The 19,797-nt window shown below is 40.8% G+C and overlaps 1 protein-coding gene across 1 annotated transcript; it reads left to right on the forward strand.

The window, feature by feature from the left end:
* Positions 1–2,101: 2,101 nt before the first annotated feature.
* On the forward strand, positions 2,102–18,026 carry LOC126291968 (serine/threonine-protein kinase TNNI3K-like). The gene is made up of 3 exons (XM_049985721.1): positions 2,102–2,154; positions 2,309–2,447; positions 17,047–18,026. The coding sequence occupies exons 1-3, from the start codon at positions 2,133–2,135 to the stop codon at positions 17,540–17,542; spliced, it is 657 nt and encodes a 218-aa protein (XP_049841678.1). The 5' UTR covers positions 2,102–2,132; the 3' UTR covers positions 17,543–18,026.
* Positions 18,027–19,797: the final 1,771 nt, after the last annotated feature.

Raw genomic sequence — 19,797 nt, forward strand, 5'->3', positions numbered from 1 at the left:
CAGAAAAGACGTTTTCCGTCGCGGCGAGATCTTTTTACGAAATTTCAGTCACCAACTTTCTCTTCCGAATGCGAAAATATTTTGTTGAGCCCAACCTACATAGGTAGGAATGATCATCAAAATAAAATAAGAGAAATCAGAGCTCGAACAGAAAGGTTTAGGTGTTCGTTTTCCCCCCGCGCTGTTAGGGAATGGAATGGTAGAGAGATAGTATGATTGTGGTTCGATGAACCCTCTGCCAAGCACTTAAATGTGAATTGAAGAGTAGTCATGTAGATGTAGATGTAAGAAATTGCGAGGGCAATTATTTGATAGCATCCATGGACTGGCTCATCCGGGAATAAATGCCAGCGTCAAACTGATGACAGACTGATTTGTGTGGCCCAGTATAAAGGAGGACTGCCTTAGTTGGGCAAAAACGTGCTTAGATCATCAGATGGCCAAGGTTACCATTATCTCCTCACTACAGTGTACCGCTTTATCAGATGGGCGGAGGCGGTTCCATTATCGGAAACTTCATCGGAAACGGTGGCACGGGTATTTCTTTTGTTGTGAATCACACGTTTCGACTGCCCTTTACATGTCACCACAGGCCAGGGACGACAATTCGAATTGACGCTGTTCTCAGAATTGGCCAACCTCTGCGGTTGCCACTATCATTATATCACGGCTTGCAACCCAACAAGAATTGAATGGTGGAATGCGGGCATAGAACGTTAAAAGCCGCTTTAATGTGCCACGCGCAGTCTTGATCGTGATGCTACGGACAGATGTTGTCAAGTCACTGCTGCCGCCCCCATATTTTGGGCCCTGCAGATTTATTTCCCTGGGTGAACATATCGTGCACATAGATCAAACTGGGAAGACCAAAGTGGTATCGTTGGATTGCGTCAAACCTGCACATATGGTACCAACCGAAGAATATGTACGCGCTGAACATGTGTCACCTTCCACTCTATTGGACCCAGACGAGCCACAAGAGGAAGTAGCATCGTCACTGCCAGCACTGAAGTAGTTCGAGCAGTGCCTTCAGTACACACGAGAGCTGGACATCGGGTGAAGTGTAAATACCGTAACATTCAGAGAGCTCCGCTCTACCAGAGGGGGTGTGTGGGATTAGCCAGAAGAGCATCTCTAAATGCTCAATGAAACGCAGCATTATTCTGTGGCGATGAGAGCGTAGAAAATCTGCTGTACTCTTTGATTTTTATTGTTGTTCTTTGTATTGACTTAGATTTCAGTTGATTGATATTCGAGCTTGTGGAAATAAAAAGTTATTGCCTGACTACAACGCTGTATCTCTTTAGCGGACAGAGATAAGCTGTAGTCGGCTAAAATATCAATAACTTGTTGCGCGTTAAAGGCCACACCCGAAAATATGTCATGAAATCTTTCGGATCTGTGGTTCTGATTTCAGTCAGTAAATTCACTTGTTACTAGTTGCTCGCTTTTTTCAGTCATTTTTGGGTCCCATTTTCTCTTTTTCGATGTTTTCTGTTGGTTGCCAGCTATAGCTAACATAATTACAGCATATGTCGAACTGTGTTGCCAGTTTTTGCCAATACGATTGATGATACGGTCGGTGAGGTCGCTTCAGTATATTGTCAATAAATTTTGAACGTCTGTACCGTACCAGTAGCCCCTTATGACTCGATGTTTGCAATCCTCCCTTCTAACAGGGTTCAACCAGAACGCTCCTCGTGTTTTACTAATAGGAAATCGAAAGACAAATTAGAAAAAGAAACCACTACATTAAAAGTAACCAGCACACATAAAATTCATATATGCTTCAAACATGGCGGACGTCTGCTTGTTACGTCATGACAACTCAGTACTTCCATAATGGCTGTAGCAAGTTAAAAGGGCTTCGTTCCAAATGATTTTTAATTAATATTGGCGTTACCGTACAATAAAACAATGACCTCTACGGAAAGTAAAAGTACGCAATGAATATAGTCTCTTGAAACTGATTTACAATTGGCAGATAATAGTGTACAAAACAAAATAGCAGCCTATTAACCAATTATGTCACCAAGTTGGCTTTTAACGTTCTATGCCCGTGTTCCACCATTCAATTGCTTGTTGGGTTGTAAGCCGTGATATAATGATGGTGGAAAACGCAAAATGGCGGAATGTGTTCTGTAGAATTCCAAGGTTTATGTTCTTTGTTTTATTAGAAAAAAGTACTTTAGCATAAATTTTTAAAACTTACGTTTTGTCGTCTTAAATATTTATATTTGTATGTCACCCACACAGTCTAACATCAGCCATATGTGCTGCTCTCAAATCGCGTTGTGTTGGTAATCAGGGTTCGTTCAGCTGTTGGCTCCACTTGGCGACAAACATCACGTGTCTCCGCTCTCAGTGAAAGGAGGAAAGTGTGGGAGGGAGGGTGTCTTTGTGGTGGATTTCGACTTGGAGATCATGGCGTTGGGATTAGTAAAGACGTAAGTATTTGGAACAGTTTATTTCTTATTGATATAAGCCGAGACTGTGAATTTGCTTATAGTGCAAAAGCTTTGTGAGGAGAGTGCCTTTCTCCCTAAAACTTCGTCTGCGCATCCATGGCCTTCACTGGCGTGCATAAATTGTGTGGGAGCGCGGACTTTTTCGGTCAGTTTTTCATTTCGTCCCCTTGATTTAACAATTTTTCCTTTAGGAGAAAAATACGAATAACTTTCACACTTACTGGAGTTGAACTAGTGTCCTTGTTTGTGTTGGAATTTATTAGTATAGGCGCGGTTGTGTTAGCTAAATAATGATCGTGCACGATGTAGATATTGTGTACTACAGTAACTACCCTACTACCGCGAATAAAGTTCGGAATAAGTGATTATGATTGCTTCTTCATGTTACGGAAACGCTTCACGAAGTCTATGAATGACACTAACTCGATGTCATGTTTTTACTTATGTTATTTGCTCATTATTCCATTGACAATACGTGAGATTGTCTGCTCCCTGTAGCTTGTAGCAGCCCAGCATTTTCGGACATGGCCGAAACGTTGGCTTTAAACTAAAGAAAATACATTCTAAAAACTTAATATTTACTTTGGTTTAGTGACCTTCACAAAATTTTTAACAAAATCGGACGAACATGCCTCCAACAACTAATTTCACCATAAAAATTGCCGCACTCCAGGCGGAAGCAGCCGCCTTAGAGTCCATAAAGTATCAAGAGGTAACAGCGTTAATGTTGAAAACATTACTCGCAATTAAAATGTTAACGTAAAGAAACTTTTAATTGAAAACAAGCTTCTCAGAAGCTCAGGTTCCGTGTTAAGTTTTACAAATCGGCGGAAAGTATTAGACATAAGACTTAGTTATTACAAGTGAATAGACATTAGCATAACTGAATAACAGCATTGCTTGTACTTAAAAATCTCATAATGATTAGTGAATAGTCACTCGTGGGTCTCGACTATTTATATACGTAAGAAAACGTGGTTTGCCTGATTGACTAGTTTTCGATATGGGATACTTCAGTTAATTTTTCTCGGTGTGCAACATTACTCTGTGTAATATTCTTTTGATAATTAGATGTGCTGTTAATAAAAACCACCACTGGTGACATAATTGCTTATTAGTTTGATGATGCCAATGAGAGTATCATGTCTTCGTGACCCTGATCTCAACACGTCTAAAGATCGAGCTGCCTTCAACATGTTGTACAAAACACTTTGGTAGAGCAGAGCTAGTGGCAGAGCAGAGCTAGTAATAAGCAAATGTGGCGTTTTATCATTACATTAATTCCTTATGGTTACTGTATCTCCCCCCCCCCCCCCCCCCCCACCTTACTTCCACTGGTGTTGTTTGCATTTGCAAATTGATTTTATAAATAATTTAACAAACAATTTGTGCAGCTCAAACTATCTGCATTGAGCTCATGACAATCTATTACTCTTTCTTGATTGCAATACAGATTAGTTAAATGTCAGACTGTGTGAATATAGTTGATAGCAAAAGATTGCCAAAGTGACTAGTACTCGTAACTAAAGAAGCTGTGCCTAATACCCTTTACCTAACCATTTACTTTGGGAAATGGCACACTCTCTATAAAGTCCTGCATCTCCTATGATAGCATTTAGTTATGGGGCCGCGTGTCATTGAATTGATGGGCTTTTAAATATAAATATGGTGGTCTTATAAAAATAATTTGCAATCAGCTCTGGCTCTGGGAACACAGCTTCAAATGGAACTGGTATTGGATATTAAATAACAACAAACTATTAAATGTTGTTGTTGTTGTCGTCTTCAGGCCTGAGACTGGTTTGATGCAGCTCTCCATGCTACTCTATCCTGTGCAAGCTGCTTCATCTCCCAGTACCTACTGCAACCTACATCCTTCTGAATCTGCTTAGTGTATTCATCTCTCGGTCTCCCTCTACGATTTTTACCCTCCACGCTGCCCTCCAATGCTAAATTTGTCATCACTTGATGCCTCAAAACATGTCCTACCAACCGATCCCTTCTTCTAGTCAAGTTGTGCCACAAACTTCTCTTCTCCCCCATCCTATTCAATACCTCCTCATTAGTTACGTGATCTACCCATCTAATCTTCAGCATTCTTCTGTAGCACCACATTTCGAAAGCTTCTATTCTCTTCTTGTCCAAACTAGTTATCGTCCATGTTTCACTTCCATACACGGCTACACTCCAAACAAATACTTTCAGAAACGACTTCCTGATACATAAATCTATATTCGATGTTAACAAATTTCTCTTCTTCAGAAACGCTTTCGTTGCCATTGCCAGTCTACATTTTATATCCTCTCTACTTCGACCATCATCAGTTATTTTACTTCCTAAATAGCAAAACTCCTTTACTACTTTAAGTGTCTCATTTCCTAATGTAATTCCCTCAGCATCACCCGATTTAATTTGACTACATTCCATTATCCTCGTTTTGCTTTTGTTGATGCTCATCTTATAACCTCCTTTCAAGACACTGTCCATTCCGTTCAACTGCTCTTCCAAGTCCTTTGCCGTCTCTGACAGAATTACAATGTCATCGGCGAACCTCAAAGTTTTTACTTCGTCTCCATGAATTTTAATACCTACTCCAAATTTTTCATTTGTTTCCTTTACTGCTTGCTCAATATACAGATTGAATAACATCGGGGAGAGGCTACAACCCTGTCTCACTCCTTTCCCAACCGCTGCTTCCCTTTCATGCCCCTCGACTCTTATGACTGCCATCTGGTTTCTGTACAAATTATAAATAGCCTTTCGCTCCCTGTATTTTACCCCTGCCACCTTTAGAATTTGAAAAAGAGTATTCCAGTCAACATTGTCAAAAGCTTTCTCTAAGTCTACAAATGCTAGAAACGTAGGTTTGCCTTTTCTTAATCTTTCTTCTAAGATAAGTCGTAAGGTCAGTATTGCCTCACGTGTTCCAACATTTCGACGGAATCCAAACTGATCCTCCCCGAGGTCTGCATCTACCAGTTTTTCCATTCATCTGTAAAGAATTCGCGTTAGTATTTTGCAGCCGTGGCTTATTAAAGTGATAGTTCGGTAATTTTCACATCTGTCAGCACCTGCTTTCTTTGGGATTGGAATTATTATATTCTTCTTGAAGTCTGACGGTATTTCGCCTGTCTCATACATCTTGCTTACCAGCTGGTAGAGTTTTCTCAGGACTGGTTGTCCCAAGGCCATCAGTGGTTCTAATGGAATGTTGTCTACTCCGGGGGCCTTGTTTCGACTTAGGTCTTTCAGTGCTCTGTCAAACTCTTCACGCAGTATCGTATCTCCCATTTCGTCTTCATCTACATCCTCTTCCATTTCCATAATATTGTCCTCAAGTACATCGCCCTTGTATAAACCTTCTATATACTCCTTCCACCTTTCTGCCTTCCCTTCTTTGCTTGGAACTGGGCTGCCATCTGAGCTCTTGATATTCATACACTTAGTTCTCTTCTCTCCAAAGGTCTCCTTAATTTTCCTGTAGGCAGTATCTATCTTACCCCTAGTGAGATAAGCTTCTACATCCTTACATTTGTCCTCTAGCCATCCCTGTTTAGCCATTTTGCACTTCCTGTCGATCTCATTTTTGAGACGTTTGTATTCCTTTTTGCCTGCTTCATTTACTGCATTTTTATATTTTCTCCTTTCATCAATTAAATTCAATATTTCTTCTGTTACCCAAGGATTTCTACTAGCCCTCGTCTTTTTACCTACCTTATCCTCTGCTGCCTTCACTACTTCATCCCTCAGAGCTACCCATTCTTCTTCTACTGTATTTCTTTCCCCTATTCCTGTCAATTGTCCCCTTATGCTCTCCCTGAAACTCTGTACAATCTCTGGTTCTTTCAGTTTATCCAGGTCCCATCTCCTTAATTTCCCACATTTTTGCAGTTTCTTCAGTTTTAATCTACAGGTCATAACCAATAGATTGTGGTCAGAGTCCACATCTGCCCCTGGAAATGTCTTACAACTTAAAACCTGGTTCCTAAATCTCTGTCTTACCATTATATAATCTATCTGATACCTTTTAGTATCTCCAGGGTTCTTCCACGTATACAACCTTCTTTCATGATTCTTAAACCAAGTGTTAGCTATGATTAAGTTGTGCTCTGTGCAAAATTCTACTAAGCGGCTTCCTCTTTCATTTCTTAGCCCCAATCCATATTCACCTACTATGTTTCCTTCTCTCCCTTTTCCTACACTCGAATTCCAGTCACCCATTACTATTAAATTTTCGTCTCCCTCCACTATCTGAATAATTTCTTTTATTTCATCGTACATACCTTCAGATTTGTTTTCTTCTTTCAGTCTTGCACAATGCGTAGGCTATATGTCCAAGTAAGCAGTGTGTAAAACTTCTCATTTCTTGTGTAGATTTTTCGTATAAAGTTAATGTTCAGCCGTAGCACAGCTTCTTAAATGGATTGTCGCAGTAGCTTCCTGCATTCATTGTTGTTGCTTTTACTAATAACTGATCCACACCCATGTCACACGCACGCTCTCTGCAGACTGTACGTTAATACGGACGACTCAAGACTAGCTAGTAACAATTTCCATATGGAAAAAGAGAAATCGGTAGGCAATATGGGCACTGTCTTATCTATGTCTCTGGCAACACCACAGTGTTGTCATAGATCTGTAGATGACTACTGTTTTGCCTGCAGCCATTAACACTTCACAGCTGAAAGCTGGCGACAGCGCTACGACCTGTCTTTTCATGTTGTCTCGACTATAGCCAATAGGAAACCTGTGGACAAATTTAATGGTTCTTTCGCTTCTTATAGTAAATGGTGTGGGATAAACAACTGATTGCCAATGGTAAGTTCATGTCATACGATAATTGTTCCTTAATAAGTGGATGACCTTCAAAGGTATGTGTCACAAATTGGGCCTGTTAGCTCTGAGTGATTCGTGAGCAACTGGATTAGCTTTTTACATTCATAGTTCAGCCCTGTAGCTGAACTGGAAAATTTTAAAACATTGGTTGGTTTCACTGTCTCAGGTCTAGTGAACAACGTGAGCAATCAATGTATAACATTGTTTGTTATCTAGATTGTGTCTGGGATGTTTTGTTTTATGTTTCAGTTGTAGAATCCAGTTCATAAGTTTTGTTTAGGATGTCATTTTTTTCTTGGGTGTTGTGGCTGAGACCATCCTGTTTACTAGACCTGAGAGTCTAGTGGGGGATGGCAATCCATTGAAGTTTTGGATTGTATTATCTAATTGATATATATTTTAGGATTACAGTGATGAATAAAAATGTAGCATAACCTGAGGTATAGGTTAGGGTGAAGGTCATACTTTGTTTGAATTGGCAGAGCCAAAAATTTTTGGTCTGTACATTGAGCATTCCATATTTGCATACAATCCCTGATGAGAAACCCCTATCTACAGTGAGCATTCCATATTTACATGTACATTCTTGATGAGAAACCCCTATTTCCCCAATATGGTCTGATATTTTAAGTTTCATTTGAAGTTGTTAATAACATAAACATTTCTTCATCAAAGCCCCTGTATTCTGTGAAGCCCCATAGTTTATCAGTTTGTTTCATGAATGTATTCATGTTGGTGTGATGTTAATAGTTTCCACAAAGCTCTTATTTCCATATCAGTCTCAGTTTGATGATAGGTTATTAACTAATCCAGTTTACTCACTATCATTGACCATTGGGCTTAATACTGTACAACATGAGTGCCATGATTAATTATTGCATTTGTAAATTCTTTGATCAATTGCAGCATGATGAAAGACAAAATATGATTAATAAATCATTTTTTTGTTTTACAATGTATTGTGTCCCTTTTATCTACATTGACATGTCAGTAATTCCAAAATTTATACCTTTTAGTTTGTCACATGAATTTTTTTGAATTACTAAGCTGCTGGATTTTGTGCAGTAATAATTTTCTTGGCATTGGACTGTAATACTTGCCCACATTTACATAGCATTCATTAGAACAGTTGTATTAGTTCATATGTCTATCTTCACTATAGTGATTTTTCTTATTCAAAGCAAATACATTTATATTATTGAATAGTGATTTATGCGTTATTAAAATGTTGATTGCCAAGCAAATTAAAAATGATTCACAGAAAATTTATTCTGTGGTCCATGTGAAGTAAATGCAAGTAAGACATTTTCCTTGAAAGCTCTGTGGTTCCATTGGTGACTCACAGCAGCATCCTGTGACAGACTGCCTTACAGTAACAAATCATGTTCTGTGTTTTTGCAGAAGTTAAAGGCACCTGAAATCGTGACTTAAATACCACTCGCGTGGCTGGTCTTGTTAGTTTTCTTCCTTTCATTGCTTATTTGTTATTTACTTTCACATTTTATCATCTGAACACAGTTATTGCATTTGAGAGTGAGAGCACTTTGCTCAGCTTATTGGTAGTTTTTATCACGATATTTATGAGGAACCACTGAAACATTTAATAGCATATGCACTGCTGTCGTGAAATTATTTACATTGCATTGCATTTTCCTTGGTCACCACTGTAATGTAAACGTGTGTTCCCAACAATGGCCATGGAAGGCCAAGTGCAAGAATATCACAATCAGGCTATACTTACAGTGTAAAATACATATTACACACAGTTTTTATTTACATTCTCTAGCTGACATTGTAACAAAAACTGAAAAAATCATTGATAGTGGTGATCACCTTCATGCACTATGCTTTATGAAAAAATACTGCACACAAAAATACGAGTAACAGTTCCTATATTTGCACACAGTTTTCTTACACTTATTGATAGCTAAGATCACACTCATTATTTTTATAGTACATTGTATACATACTTCTGGCTACTACCATGTTCACTTTTAGTTTCACGTAACACCTTTTCTTGCTTCTTATCATCACTAGCTTACAGCACAAACATCATCAAATAAAGACTGCAGCAACAGTGAAGGAAAGCAATATTGTGACTATGCACAAACAATAATTTTTGGAATAAAAAACTGGCAGGTGCTCTAACCCAATTCTGTTAAGTTGTGCATGTTTGCTGCACCAGACAGATTTGCCGAACTGTTGAGTGGATCTAAGGCTGAGTGTTTACATTTCAGACCTGGGCTGGCAGTCATGTTTACATTTTGGGTCCGGGCCATTGGAACTTAAATTGTACGTTAAGGGGTTAAGCTCTCAGGTTTTCACAACTTGTCTGGTGCAATCCCCAACAATCAGTCTTCCCTCATCATCTCATCTAGTAAGTATCTCCTAAACTTGTGTTCTGAACTCTCCCCATTTTTTACTTCTCACCAGTCATTTTCCTTCACACGTCTGCCTTCCCCCCCTCAACCCTTATGCCAGAAGGAGCCATTGCTTCCAAAAACTTGCAAACTTCAGTATCCTCATAGTACGTTCTCCTGCTCTCTCTTGGTGAGTAGAATTTTTATCCATCTAGTTACATTATATTCACAAAAAATTGTAGTATTAGGTAGCAAATTGTGACATTTTAAATTTATTTATACATATATAGTTTACTTAGTGAAAAGTAAAGCAGAAAACTGGAGTAAAAAAAAAAAAACAAAATGACCCAAGGGAGTTGATAACCCAAGGGAGTTGATAACCCAAGGGAGTTGATAACCCAAGGGAGTTGATAACCCAAGGGAGTTGATAACCCAAGGGAGTTGATAACCCAAGGGAGTTGATAACCCAAGGGAGTTGATAACCCAGGTATGTTATGGCAGCTGAAGTATTAAAATAGTTTCAGACCCTAAAACAGAATACCACGAAGTATTCAGTAATTAATATCCATTGACATTATATTGGTTGTTTTTTTCCACACAATAAGACATAAGAAGAGATGACACCCCCCCTCCCTCCCCCCCACCTCCGACCCAGCGAGGTGGTGCAATGGTTAGCACACTGGACTTGCATTCGGGAGGATGACAGTTCAATCCCGTCTCCAGCCATCCTGATTTAGGTTTTCCGTGATTTCCCTAAATCGTTTCAGTCAAATGCCGGGATGGTTCCTTTGAAAGGGCACGACCGATTTCCTTACCCATCCATGTGTGTCAATTTTTACCTCTCTATCTACATTATTCTGTGGTTTATTAAGTTTTCAAATTTATACTGATTTTTTGATCACCCAGTATTCTACTAAATGTACTTAATGTGTGCAACAATATACATACATCTCATTTTTGAACAGTAAACCCTTTCTTGGCAGTTAAAGTATGTAGTTGCTGTAATCTACTCACATTTATTTGCTGAAATAGAGTGTAAGTTTCTTTTGTTTCAAACTTGTGTGATACTCGAGAGCAGAACGATAGCGAAGACGTTTAATGAATGTCAGCGCGTCTTTGTTGTTGCCAGCTAATGTATTATGTATTGGCTGTGATGAGCTTTCCATCTTTCTAATCGACCTTGGCCGGCTGTGAAGTTAGGCTAACCATGAGGTGGTTTCTGTATGTTTGGTGCCTCTTGCTGCAGGATTGGAACAGATGGTGGAACACTGCTCTCTTTCCTCATTGAATCAAATGAAGTATTGTACCACAGTTCTGCAAATTGTCTTTGTCATTTATGATCATTTTTAAGTAGTACTCTTAAATTTCTGTTTGGTTCTTCCTTCATTCTGACAGCACATTCTACATCAGTTTTTCAACCATTTTCCTTTGTTATGCTTAGTGCCTCCAACTTTTTGTGTATCGAAACAACCACTTTCTTTCACTTCCAAGCAATTTCACTTGCACACATTCAAAACACAGGAACAAATGAACGATACCAGCATAGTTTCATAACTCTGTAATATCTCACATCTCAACTGGCTGTAGTAAAAGTAATTGTAGTTGGAAATGTGGGACACACAATGCTACCCACAGACCAACAAACTTACTATAAATTTACTTTACCATACCAACTGTATACCACAGATCTTTGCATTTTTATGAAGTGTGCACTGCCGCCCCGAGCATGTATATATTGCTGTTAAGCTCCTCAATTCTAAAGAGAGACTTTGTTGTTGTTGTTGTTGTTGTTATTGTTTTTAGCAGCAGCAGCAGCAACCCTAACACTGGTTTGACACATTTCTGCGTAATCTATCACATGCAAGTCCCTTCATCTCAGCACAATCATTGTACCCTGCATCCACTTGCACCTGCTTACTGTTGCCTTTACAGTTTTTACTCCAATCCCCCTCCACAGTTCAGTCTGCACAACCATGCATGCCTCCGTGATGGTTGGGGGCTTCCCTCTTGCTGCTTTTCCCAAACCTACTGTGGGATCAATAGCTTTCCACCCACCAGCGACATTGGTGCCCACATCCCAGCCAGAGACAAATTGCGTTCCTCCAGCTTCTCTACCCAGGAAGGGTTCCGTCAGGACATATTCTTCAAAGACTTCTGCAGGTCTACAACCGGACACTATTCAGTGGCTGAAGGCTGGTCGCAGAGTTTCATGATTGTCGTCGTTACCTCAAAATGTTTCAGAGAAGCCCTCATATTCATTGAGATGTTCTTAAGAGAGGAAAGACAAGAAAAGTCCTTCAAGAATGAGGACATTCTGGTGGTCCCGAACCTTCAAAATCCCACTTGTTCCACTCCTGTGGCCAAGGCGGTGACTCTGGCTCCTGAGGTCCTGATACACACCACACAACAGAACCTAAAACTTACATATGTAGATGACATAACTGCTCAACCAGTGGCAGCATGTGATCTTGAGGCCTAACTTGCCCCTTGGTTCCTTCATGGCCTCACTTTTCATTGACAACATTATTCTCCAGTGGAGTTATAGCAGTTTTTTTTCCACCGCCTGGCTGAGCTACAATAGTTTTGAAGCCCTTCGCCTGCCTTCTGCAGTGCCCTTTGGGAGACTTGGTTCCCAGCAATGCAGACCCCAGTCTTTCATAGATACCGAGGATGTTAAAAGAATCGTGCTGCCTATGACAGGGTGTTGGGCAAAGTTGGCACCCATGTTCTAGACACTTCTTAATGCACCTTTGGAGGCTGTGACTGTTTGGGTAAGGCCATTTTAGGATATTACCACCTGCAGTGTTTACTTCCCTACATATGAAAGTGTCTCGGAAGATACTGTTTGCATTGGTTTCTCAACGCCTCCCACCTTTCCTAATCTCGAGTGATTTCAATGCCCAGACCACTTTGTTGGGTGGAACCATGGTCATAGGTCACGGTAAAGACCTCGAAAACTTACTGGCACAATGTCATCTTTGCCTCCTGAATACTAGTACCCCCACTTCAGTGTGGTGCATGGAACCTTCTCGGCCATTGACCATTCCATCTGCAGCCCTTTCCTTCTCCCATCCATCCACTGGAGGGTCCATGATGACCTGTCGGGTAGTGACCACTTCCTGATATTCATGTCCCTCCCTCAGTGTCAACCCTCTGGATGCCTGTCCAGATAGACTCTCAACAATGCTGACGGGGATGTTTTTGCCTCTGCTGTCGACCTTGGCTCCCCACAGCATGGAGAGATCAGTGAGGGAGCCATTCTTTCTGCAGCTGTCAGCAATCTCCTGTACCTCGGGCCGACCTTGACGGAAGACAGTACCGTGGTGGCCCTCGGAAGTCATTGAGGCCATTAGAGATCGTAGGTGGGCTCTCCAATGCCATAAGAGGTACCCATTGATTGGGCACCTCATTGCCTTTAAGCGGCACCATGCCTGGGTTGCCACTTAATAAAAAGACAGAAGCAAGAATGCTGGGAACAGTATGTTTCAACCATCGGACCATGTACCTCTCCTTACAAGGTTTGGGCTAAGATCAGACATCTCTTTGGATACCAGACACCTGCAGGTGTACGTGGTATTAATTGAATGACACTGTCTACACTGATCTAGACACCATTGTCGAACATTGGGCTCTGCATTACCTCCAAGCCTCAGGTCAGAATTATCAACCTGCCTTTCATGTGCTAAAAGAGCGGTTGGAGTGAAAGCAAGTATTTTCTACAACAAGCCACTTGGAGCCATATAATGCTCCATTCAGTGAGTGGGAGTAGGTTGTATCTTATCCCACTGCCCTGATACAGCTCCAGGGCCAGACCACATCCACAACCAAATGATAAAAGTACCTACCTGTGGCTTGTAAGCATCAAATCCTTACCATTTTTAACCACATCTCGAGCGATGGTGAGTTTCCATTGCACAGACAAGAAAGCATCGTTGTCCCAGTATTGAAACCAGGTAAGCACACTCTACAGATGGACACTTATAAGCCAATTAATCTCATCAATGGTCTGTGCAAGTTATTTGAACGCATAGTGTGGCGGTGGCTGTGTTGGCGCCTTGAGTTTCAGGGCCTTTTGGCTCCGTCCCAAAGTGGTTTTTTGCCAAGGTGGTTCCACTACTAGTAATCTGGTTAATGTGGAGTCTGCCATCCAAACAGCTTTTGCCTGATGTCAAATAGTTATAGCTGTCTTCTTTGATCTGCAAAAGACTGATAACACCACATGGTGACATCACATCCTTGCTACCTTACCCGAGTGGAGTCTCTGGGGGTGCACCCCTGAATTTCATCCAGAACTTCCTGTCGCCCTATACGTTCCAGGTTTGAGATGGTGTTTCCCACAGTACCCCCCACATGCAAGAAAATGGGGTCTGGCAGTGTACTGTACTGAGAGTCTCTATCTTTCTAGTAGCCATTAATAGTATAGCAGAAGCTGTGGGATCCTCAGTATCACAGTCTTGCCTCTACTATTGCTTCTGTAGGAAGAGTGTTGCTGAAAGTAGACTGCAATGTGCCATTCGAAAGGAGCAGGCTTTTGATTTTCTGCCGACAAGACTCACCCTGTGCCATTCTGTCGACATTGTGCTGTTCACCCACAACCAGAAGTTCAATCCTCGATGACCAGCTAATCAGTGTGGTGGAGATGTCACCTTTTAGTGCTGGTCTTAGATTCCCAGTTGACATGGATTCCCCATCTTCGCCAGCTGAAGTGAAGGTGCTAGTTGCACTTACTCCACTTCACTGCCTGAGTAAAACCAGCAGGGTTGCAGATTGCACTATCATTCTACAGCTTTACAAAGTCCTGATAAAAATCTTGCCTCAATTATGGGAGTCTGGCATACAGTTCTGCATTGCCCTCAGCATTGTGGATACTGGAGCTGATATCCCATTGCAGGGTTTGATTGGACAAGAGCCTTTAAACTAGCCTTGTGAACGGCTTACTTGCGGAGACTGGGATCCTTCCATTGCAGATCAGGTGTCAACAGCAGCTTGTTAGTTGTGCTACCCACATTCACTATTCCCCTAAACATCTGAACTACGTCTCCTCTTTCTAAACATGGTAATCCATCTCTTGCAATGGCTGCCCCAATCAGTGATTACATTCAGTCTGCATCCGGTCTGTCCTCTCTGAACTTCATTGTTTCCTCTTCCACTTTGCCTCTGGACCCAGTCTGATACACCTCCTTAGTGCATCCCTCAGTGACAGGTTTCTCTTCACCTATCGCAAGGTCAGAAAGACTCGGTTCATCCCAAGGCCTTTTATTGCCAATTTTTCACCAACCTTGGCGCACCCTGGGGTTCAGAAGTTGTCTACACTGATGGCTTACTGGTGATTTAAGCTTTGGTTATACTTGCGCAGGACGTCCTGAACTGCTGTGCTTGCCAGATGGCTGTAGTGTTTTCACTGTGGAGTTGGTAACCATCTCTTGATCACTTGAATATCCATTCCTGCAGTGATGGGTCCTTTCTCATCTGTTTGGGTTTCCTGAGAGTGAACTTGTTGATAGTGTGGCCGAATTGGCTACTAGTAAACTAGATTCGTACTCCAGAAACAGACCACTGATCAGTATTACGCTGTCAAGTTCGAGGTGCCTGGAATACGGGATGGCTCACTTGGATTTCGCCAAACAAACTAAGGGTGACAAAGGAGACTACAAATCTGTGGAAGTCCTTCATGCTGGCCTCTCTCAAAGACTATTTATTATCCTTTGCCAGCTCTGCATTGACCATACTCAGCTGACTCGTGGTCATCTCCATAGTGAGGATCTGCCCCACTGTCATTGTGGCTCCCATTTGACGGTGTTGCACATTATGCTGGGCTGTCCCAACATAGCCTCCCTGTGGTGGACTTTCAATCTCCCAAACTCGCTGCCCCTGGTGTTATGAGACGATGCCCCAGCAGCTGATTTAGTTTAGAGTTTTATTCGTGAAGTGGACTGTTACCACTCTCATTAAGGGAGGGCCACTTAACCTTATTGGACCATAAAGTGGTTGGCAGAACACTGTGTTGGCCCCCTCTGCCCAAACTGCATATCATCACAAACAAATAGGTATTCATTGAGAAGCCTTCCAGTCCACTCCATGAACTGATTGGCTTATTAGCATCCCAGTGTCACAATGTTTAATAATTTTTATGTATATTTCATTGAAGGTAGCTTTCCTTCTTTCAAGCATATTGTGTAATATCTCTTTTGCTGCTGCTGTTCCCTCCATTTTGACATTAAAAGTTGAATGTGCACAGTGACAAATACAACTCGGTAATAGCGATCTGGTGAGGCTATGCGCTTCAAACAAGGAGTAATCAAAGTTCCAATTCTAAACTCCAATCCAGTGACTCCGTCTAAAGTGGTTAGTTCTTCAGAATTGAAGTAAACCAGTGATGAGATAATTAGGATTTATTGTTATGATTTGGCTGTTACAAACACGTAATTAATTATTGTGATAAAATGGAAAAATCAAGAATGAAATAATGACAGTATTATGAAAAGAATACAGAGACATCGAAAGAATACTAGACGTGAGCTTTTGGCCAAAAGGACTTTAAAAAAACAACACATCACCTTGGCCTCGGTGGTCAGACATAGTTCTCAATAAGATGATTTTTTGGCAGAAAGCATACATGTAATGTACAGCAGTCATTTTGTTGTACCTGTGTGCAACTCGATCATCTCCTTTATATGATGGTTAGCAATCTTTATTTTCAATAAAAAAGTAAAGTACCTTAATACTGACTTCAATTTTGGTGCAGTGAAAGGTTGAATTTTATTTTTCAAAAGAACAAAATTAAGAAAAAAATTTTGTACTTATAAATCATTGACCAAATCAAAAAAATATTTTCATTCTTTCACTGTTGCAAATTACTCTCACTCCATCCAGATTGTTTCCTCTCTCTCAGGTTTTAGTATTAGGCATAAGGAGAGAAAGTTCATTGAGAGAGATTTGTTCCATTTATGCTGTTTGATAGAGACACATCACCTCAGGGTTAGTAAAGGATTTCTATTTGGTAGTGATGGAGACTGTGACTGCTGACAGCTCTCAAATTCAGGAAGACACATTCGTCATAGTGTTGCTTGAGGAACTATAAGAGGGCTTTTGAGCTTGATAGTTTAGTGCAATTACAGTTTGATACTGTGTCATGAAACCCAAAATTTTTGCATGCAGTTATTCATGAGCAACACTTTGTGAAAATTTTGCCAAAACTTTTGCAGTTGGGTTTCAAGTCCTCATCATGGTAGTGCAGAGGAAAGTGTGTGTGTGTGTGTGTGTGTGTGTGTGTGTGTGTGTGTGTGTGTGTGTGTGTGTCTGTCGTGCACATGTGCAGTGGGGTACATAAATGTGTCTTACTAAAAGGATGGAGATAAATAAAACTCTTTTCTTTTTTGCAGCCCAGACGGTCAAACAATAGCAGCCCTTGCTTTGAGCTGTGCTGCAATATGTGATAGTATGGATAACATCCGTTTGCTAGTTGCTGGTGGAATGCCTGTCAACGCACGAGCCAAGACTGGATGGACTGCACTGCATGTCGCGGCGATCGTCGGGCGCCCTGCAGCGATGAAATGTCTGCTGGAGTGTGGTGCAAATGTCAATGCGAGGAGTGACAAGCAGGAGACACCTCTACACTTTGCCGCATTGTATGGCAGAGTAAAGGAAGTAGAGCTGCTGATAGCTGCCAAAGCGGACCTGGAAGTAACTGACGAGATGGGGGACACACCCCTGCAGATGGCTGTGGCATGGAACCATGAACGTGTGGTGAGTGTGCTTCTGAAGGCTGGTGCAAAAATGAGAGATAGGGGCATCCAGGAAAGGGCTCACACGTGTGTTATGCAGGATGTGAGCAACCTTCTCCTACATCTTAAATTGGATGTTGGAGAAGAACTGTGAGGTACATACACACACAGTACGTGCACACAGCTCACGGATACGTGTGAACAATGGCATTCAGGTATTGTGGACAGAGATGAGATGATGATAAAGAGCTGAATTTTTTTGTGAACTGTGTCATAATAAGTGACTGGCATCTGCCGCTGATGTTCATCTCAAGGCCATTAATAATAAATGTCATTTAATGTACTCCATGGATGTTGTGACTTTTAACTTCGTTTCTTGACCTCTGAGAAGGTGATAAAAACTATGGGACCAGAGTACTTAACTACAGCTTGGATATTAGACAATGTAAAGTGAAAGTTATTTTGGTTTTTTTTTCGTGTGGTTGCATCACAATCTATAATTAACTATGTATAAATAGTTGGAAATGACAAAGTGCATGCCTAAGAATTCAAAGGTTTCTTGAAAACAGTTGAAAATATTATTGAATTTAGTTTTGTACTATTTTAATTACAAAATAAATATTGACTATGGCAATATAGGTTTTGATTTATTTTACTGATGGAATATTCTCAGGTTACCATCCAAGTAACAGTATCGTACTATTATTATGTTGCCACTGAGTTTTTCCTTGTTCACTTGTCACAGTCATCAGATTTCAGAGGAAGTCCTCTTTAGTGCATTGTTGAGGAAACTCTTTCTACACTAACATGAGGCTTGCTAATTGCATCCCTTCTGAAGTGAGAATGTTGGGCAGTGGAAGTGGAACTGGAGGTCCAGTTAAAGGACTGCCTGTCACGCCTTCAGTGGGGAAATAAAATGGTGCATCCAGAAATTAAGTTCAGATTGATAGTGAAACAAAAAGAATATGGATACAGAAAACCACAAATCTTAAACTACCAGTCTACATAGTTTGTGCTATTTTGTAGACACTAGTCATAATGTTGCACAACTTTCTGCAAGTATTCCTCAAACAAATTTGTCACATGTGTTGCCAGCCGTATGGTAACCTGTATTTTGAGCTCATAATAATTGTTGGACCAAACAGACTTGGCAGTCCTGTAAGATTTTGTCTTCTTCAGTTAGGTGGGACATGTTCCAGAATCAAAAGTATAAAATTTGTGAGCCTTCTAAGGCTCTTACTCTATACTCAGCAGTACAGTTTTGTAAATGTTGTGGTAAACATTTATGTAGATTGTCTGCCTTGCTAGGAAAAAAGGGAGAGAGCACCATATCTGGCACCCAACAAGCATAGTTTGGGAAAATTTGGTTTTTGAGACAGGGTTTCATAAAGTGATCTTAATTTTTGCAGAAAGCTTGTAAACAGATCATACACTGTAAAGGGTTTCCTTTGACTGAATGATCCAATTCTTAGTTAACCAAACATGGACACCCACTTTGTTCATAGTATGTTTCATAATCTCCTTCATTGAACTGTCGTCTTTATCTCCTTACTGTTGAATCATTTGTTGCATTTGAACCATAAATTGCTCATATCCTGTCGCAAGTGACAGGATTTCCAGTCAGTTCTACCATTATAAGCAAGTATTACACAGCACAAGCAAAACAGAGAACTCGGAATGGTGTCATCTTTCTCCTCTACTCAAAGCAACTACTACACATGTGCCAAACAGCAATTGTAGTGCTGCAGTGAAAAGAAATACAAATGGAACTCACTTTGTGGATGCACCCCAAGTTAATCTTTTTGTCATTATCATAAAAAACATCAGGGATTGAAAGAGCATTTTTATTAGCAAGTCAACACAGTTTGATGATTCAAAATGTAGCCGGCCGGAGTGGCCGAGCGGTTCTAGGGACCACAGTCTGGAACCACGCGACCAACTACGGTCGCAGGTTCGAATCTTGCCTCGGGCATGGATGTGTGTGATGTCCTTAGGTTAGTTAGGTTTAAGTAGTTCTAAGTTTTAGGGGACTGATGACCTCAGCAGTTAAGTCCCACAGTGCTCAGTGCCATTTGAATCATTTTTCAAAATTGAAATAGATTGGAGGAAGCTGTTGTGAGTGGCCTGTTTTTTCTCCGATAGTGACAGTGTGGAGTATAACACAAAGGACTTTCACACTTAGTATAAAATAAGAGCCATATGTGTATTTAGATTGCAACATGTTGGAGAGTAAAAGTATATTTTGGTACGTCAGTCAGACACAAAGTGGTGAGTGTTGGCTGCGTGTACCACTGAAGTAAAACTGTGGAAGTTATCACACCTGACTGGAAACGCAAGGGTACTATGGATATGTACTAACAATCTAGTAGCATAGTTTTCTGTAACAGCTCATTGAACAAGAGTGTTTTA

Source organism: Schistocerca gregaria, chromosome 9 (assembly GCF_023897955.1).
Source record: "Schistocerca gregaria isolate iqSchGreg1 chromosome 9, iqSchGreg1.2, whole genome shotgun sequence".
Lineage (NCBI taxonomy): Eukaryota > Metazoa > Arthropoda > Insecta > Orthoptera > Acrididae > Schistocerca > Schistocerca gregaria.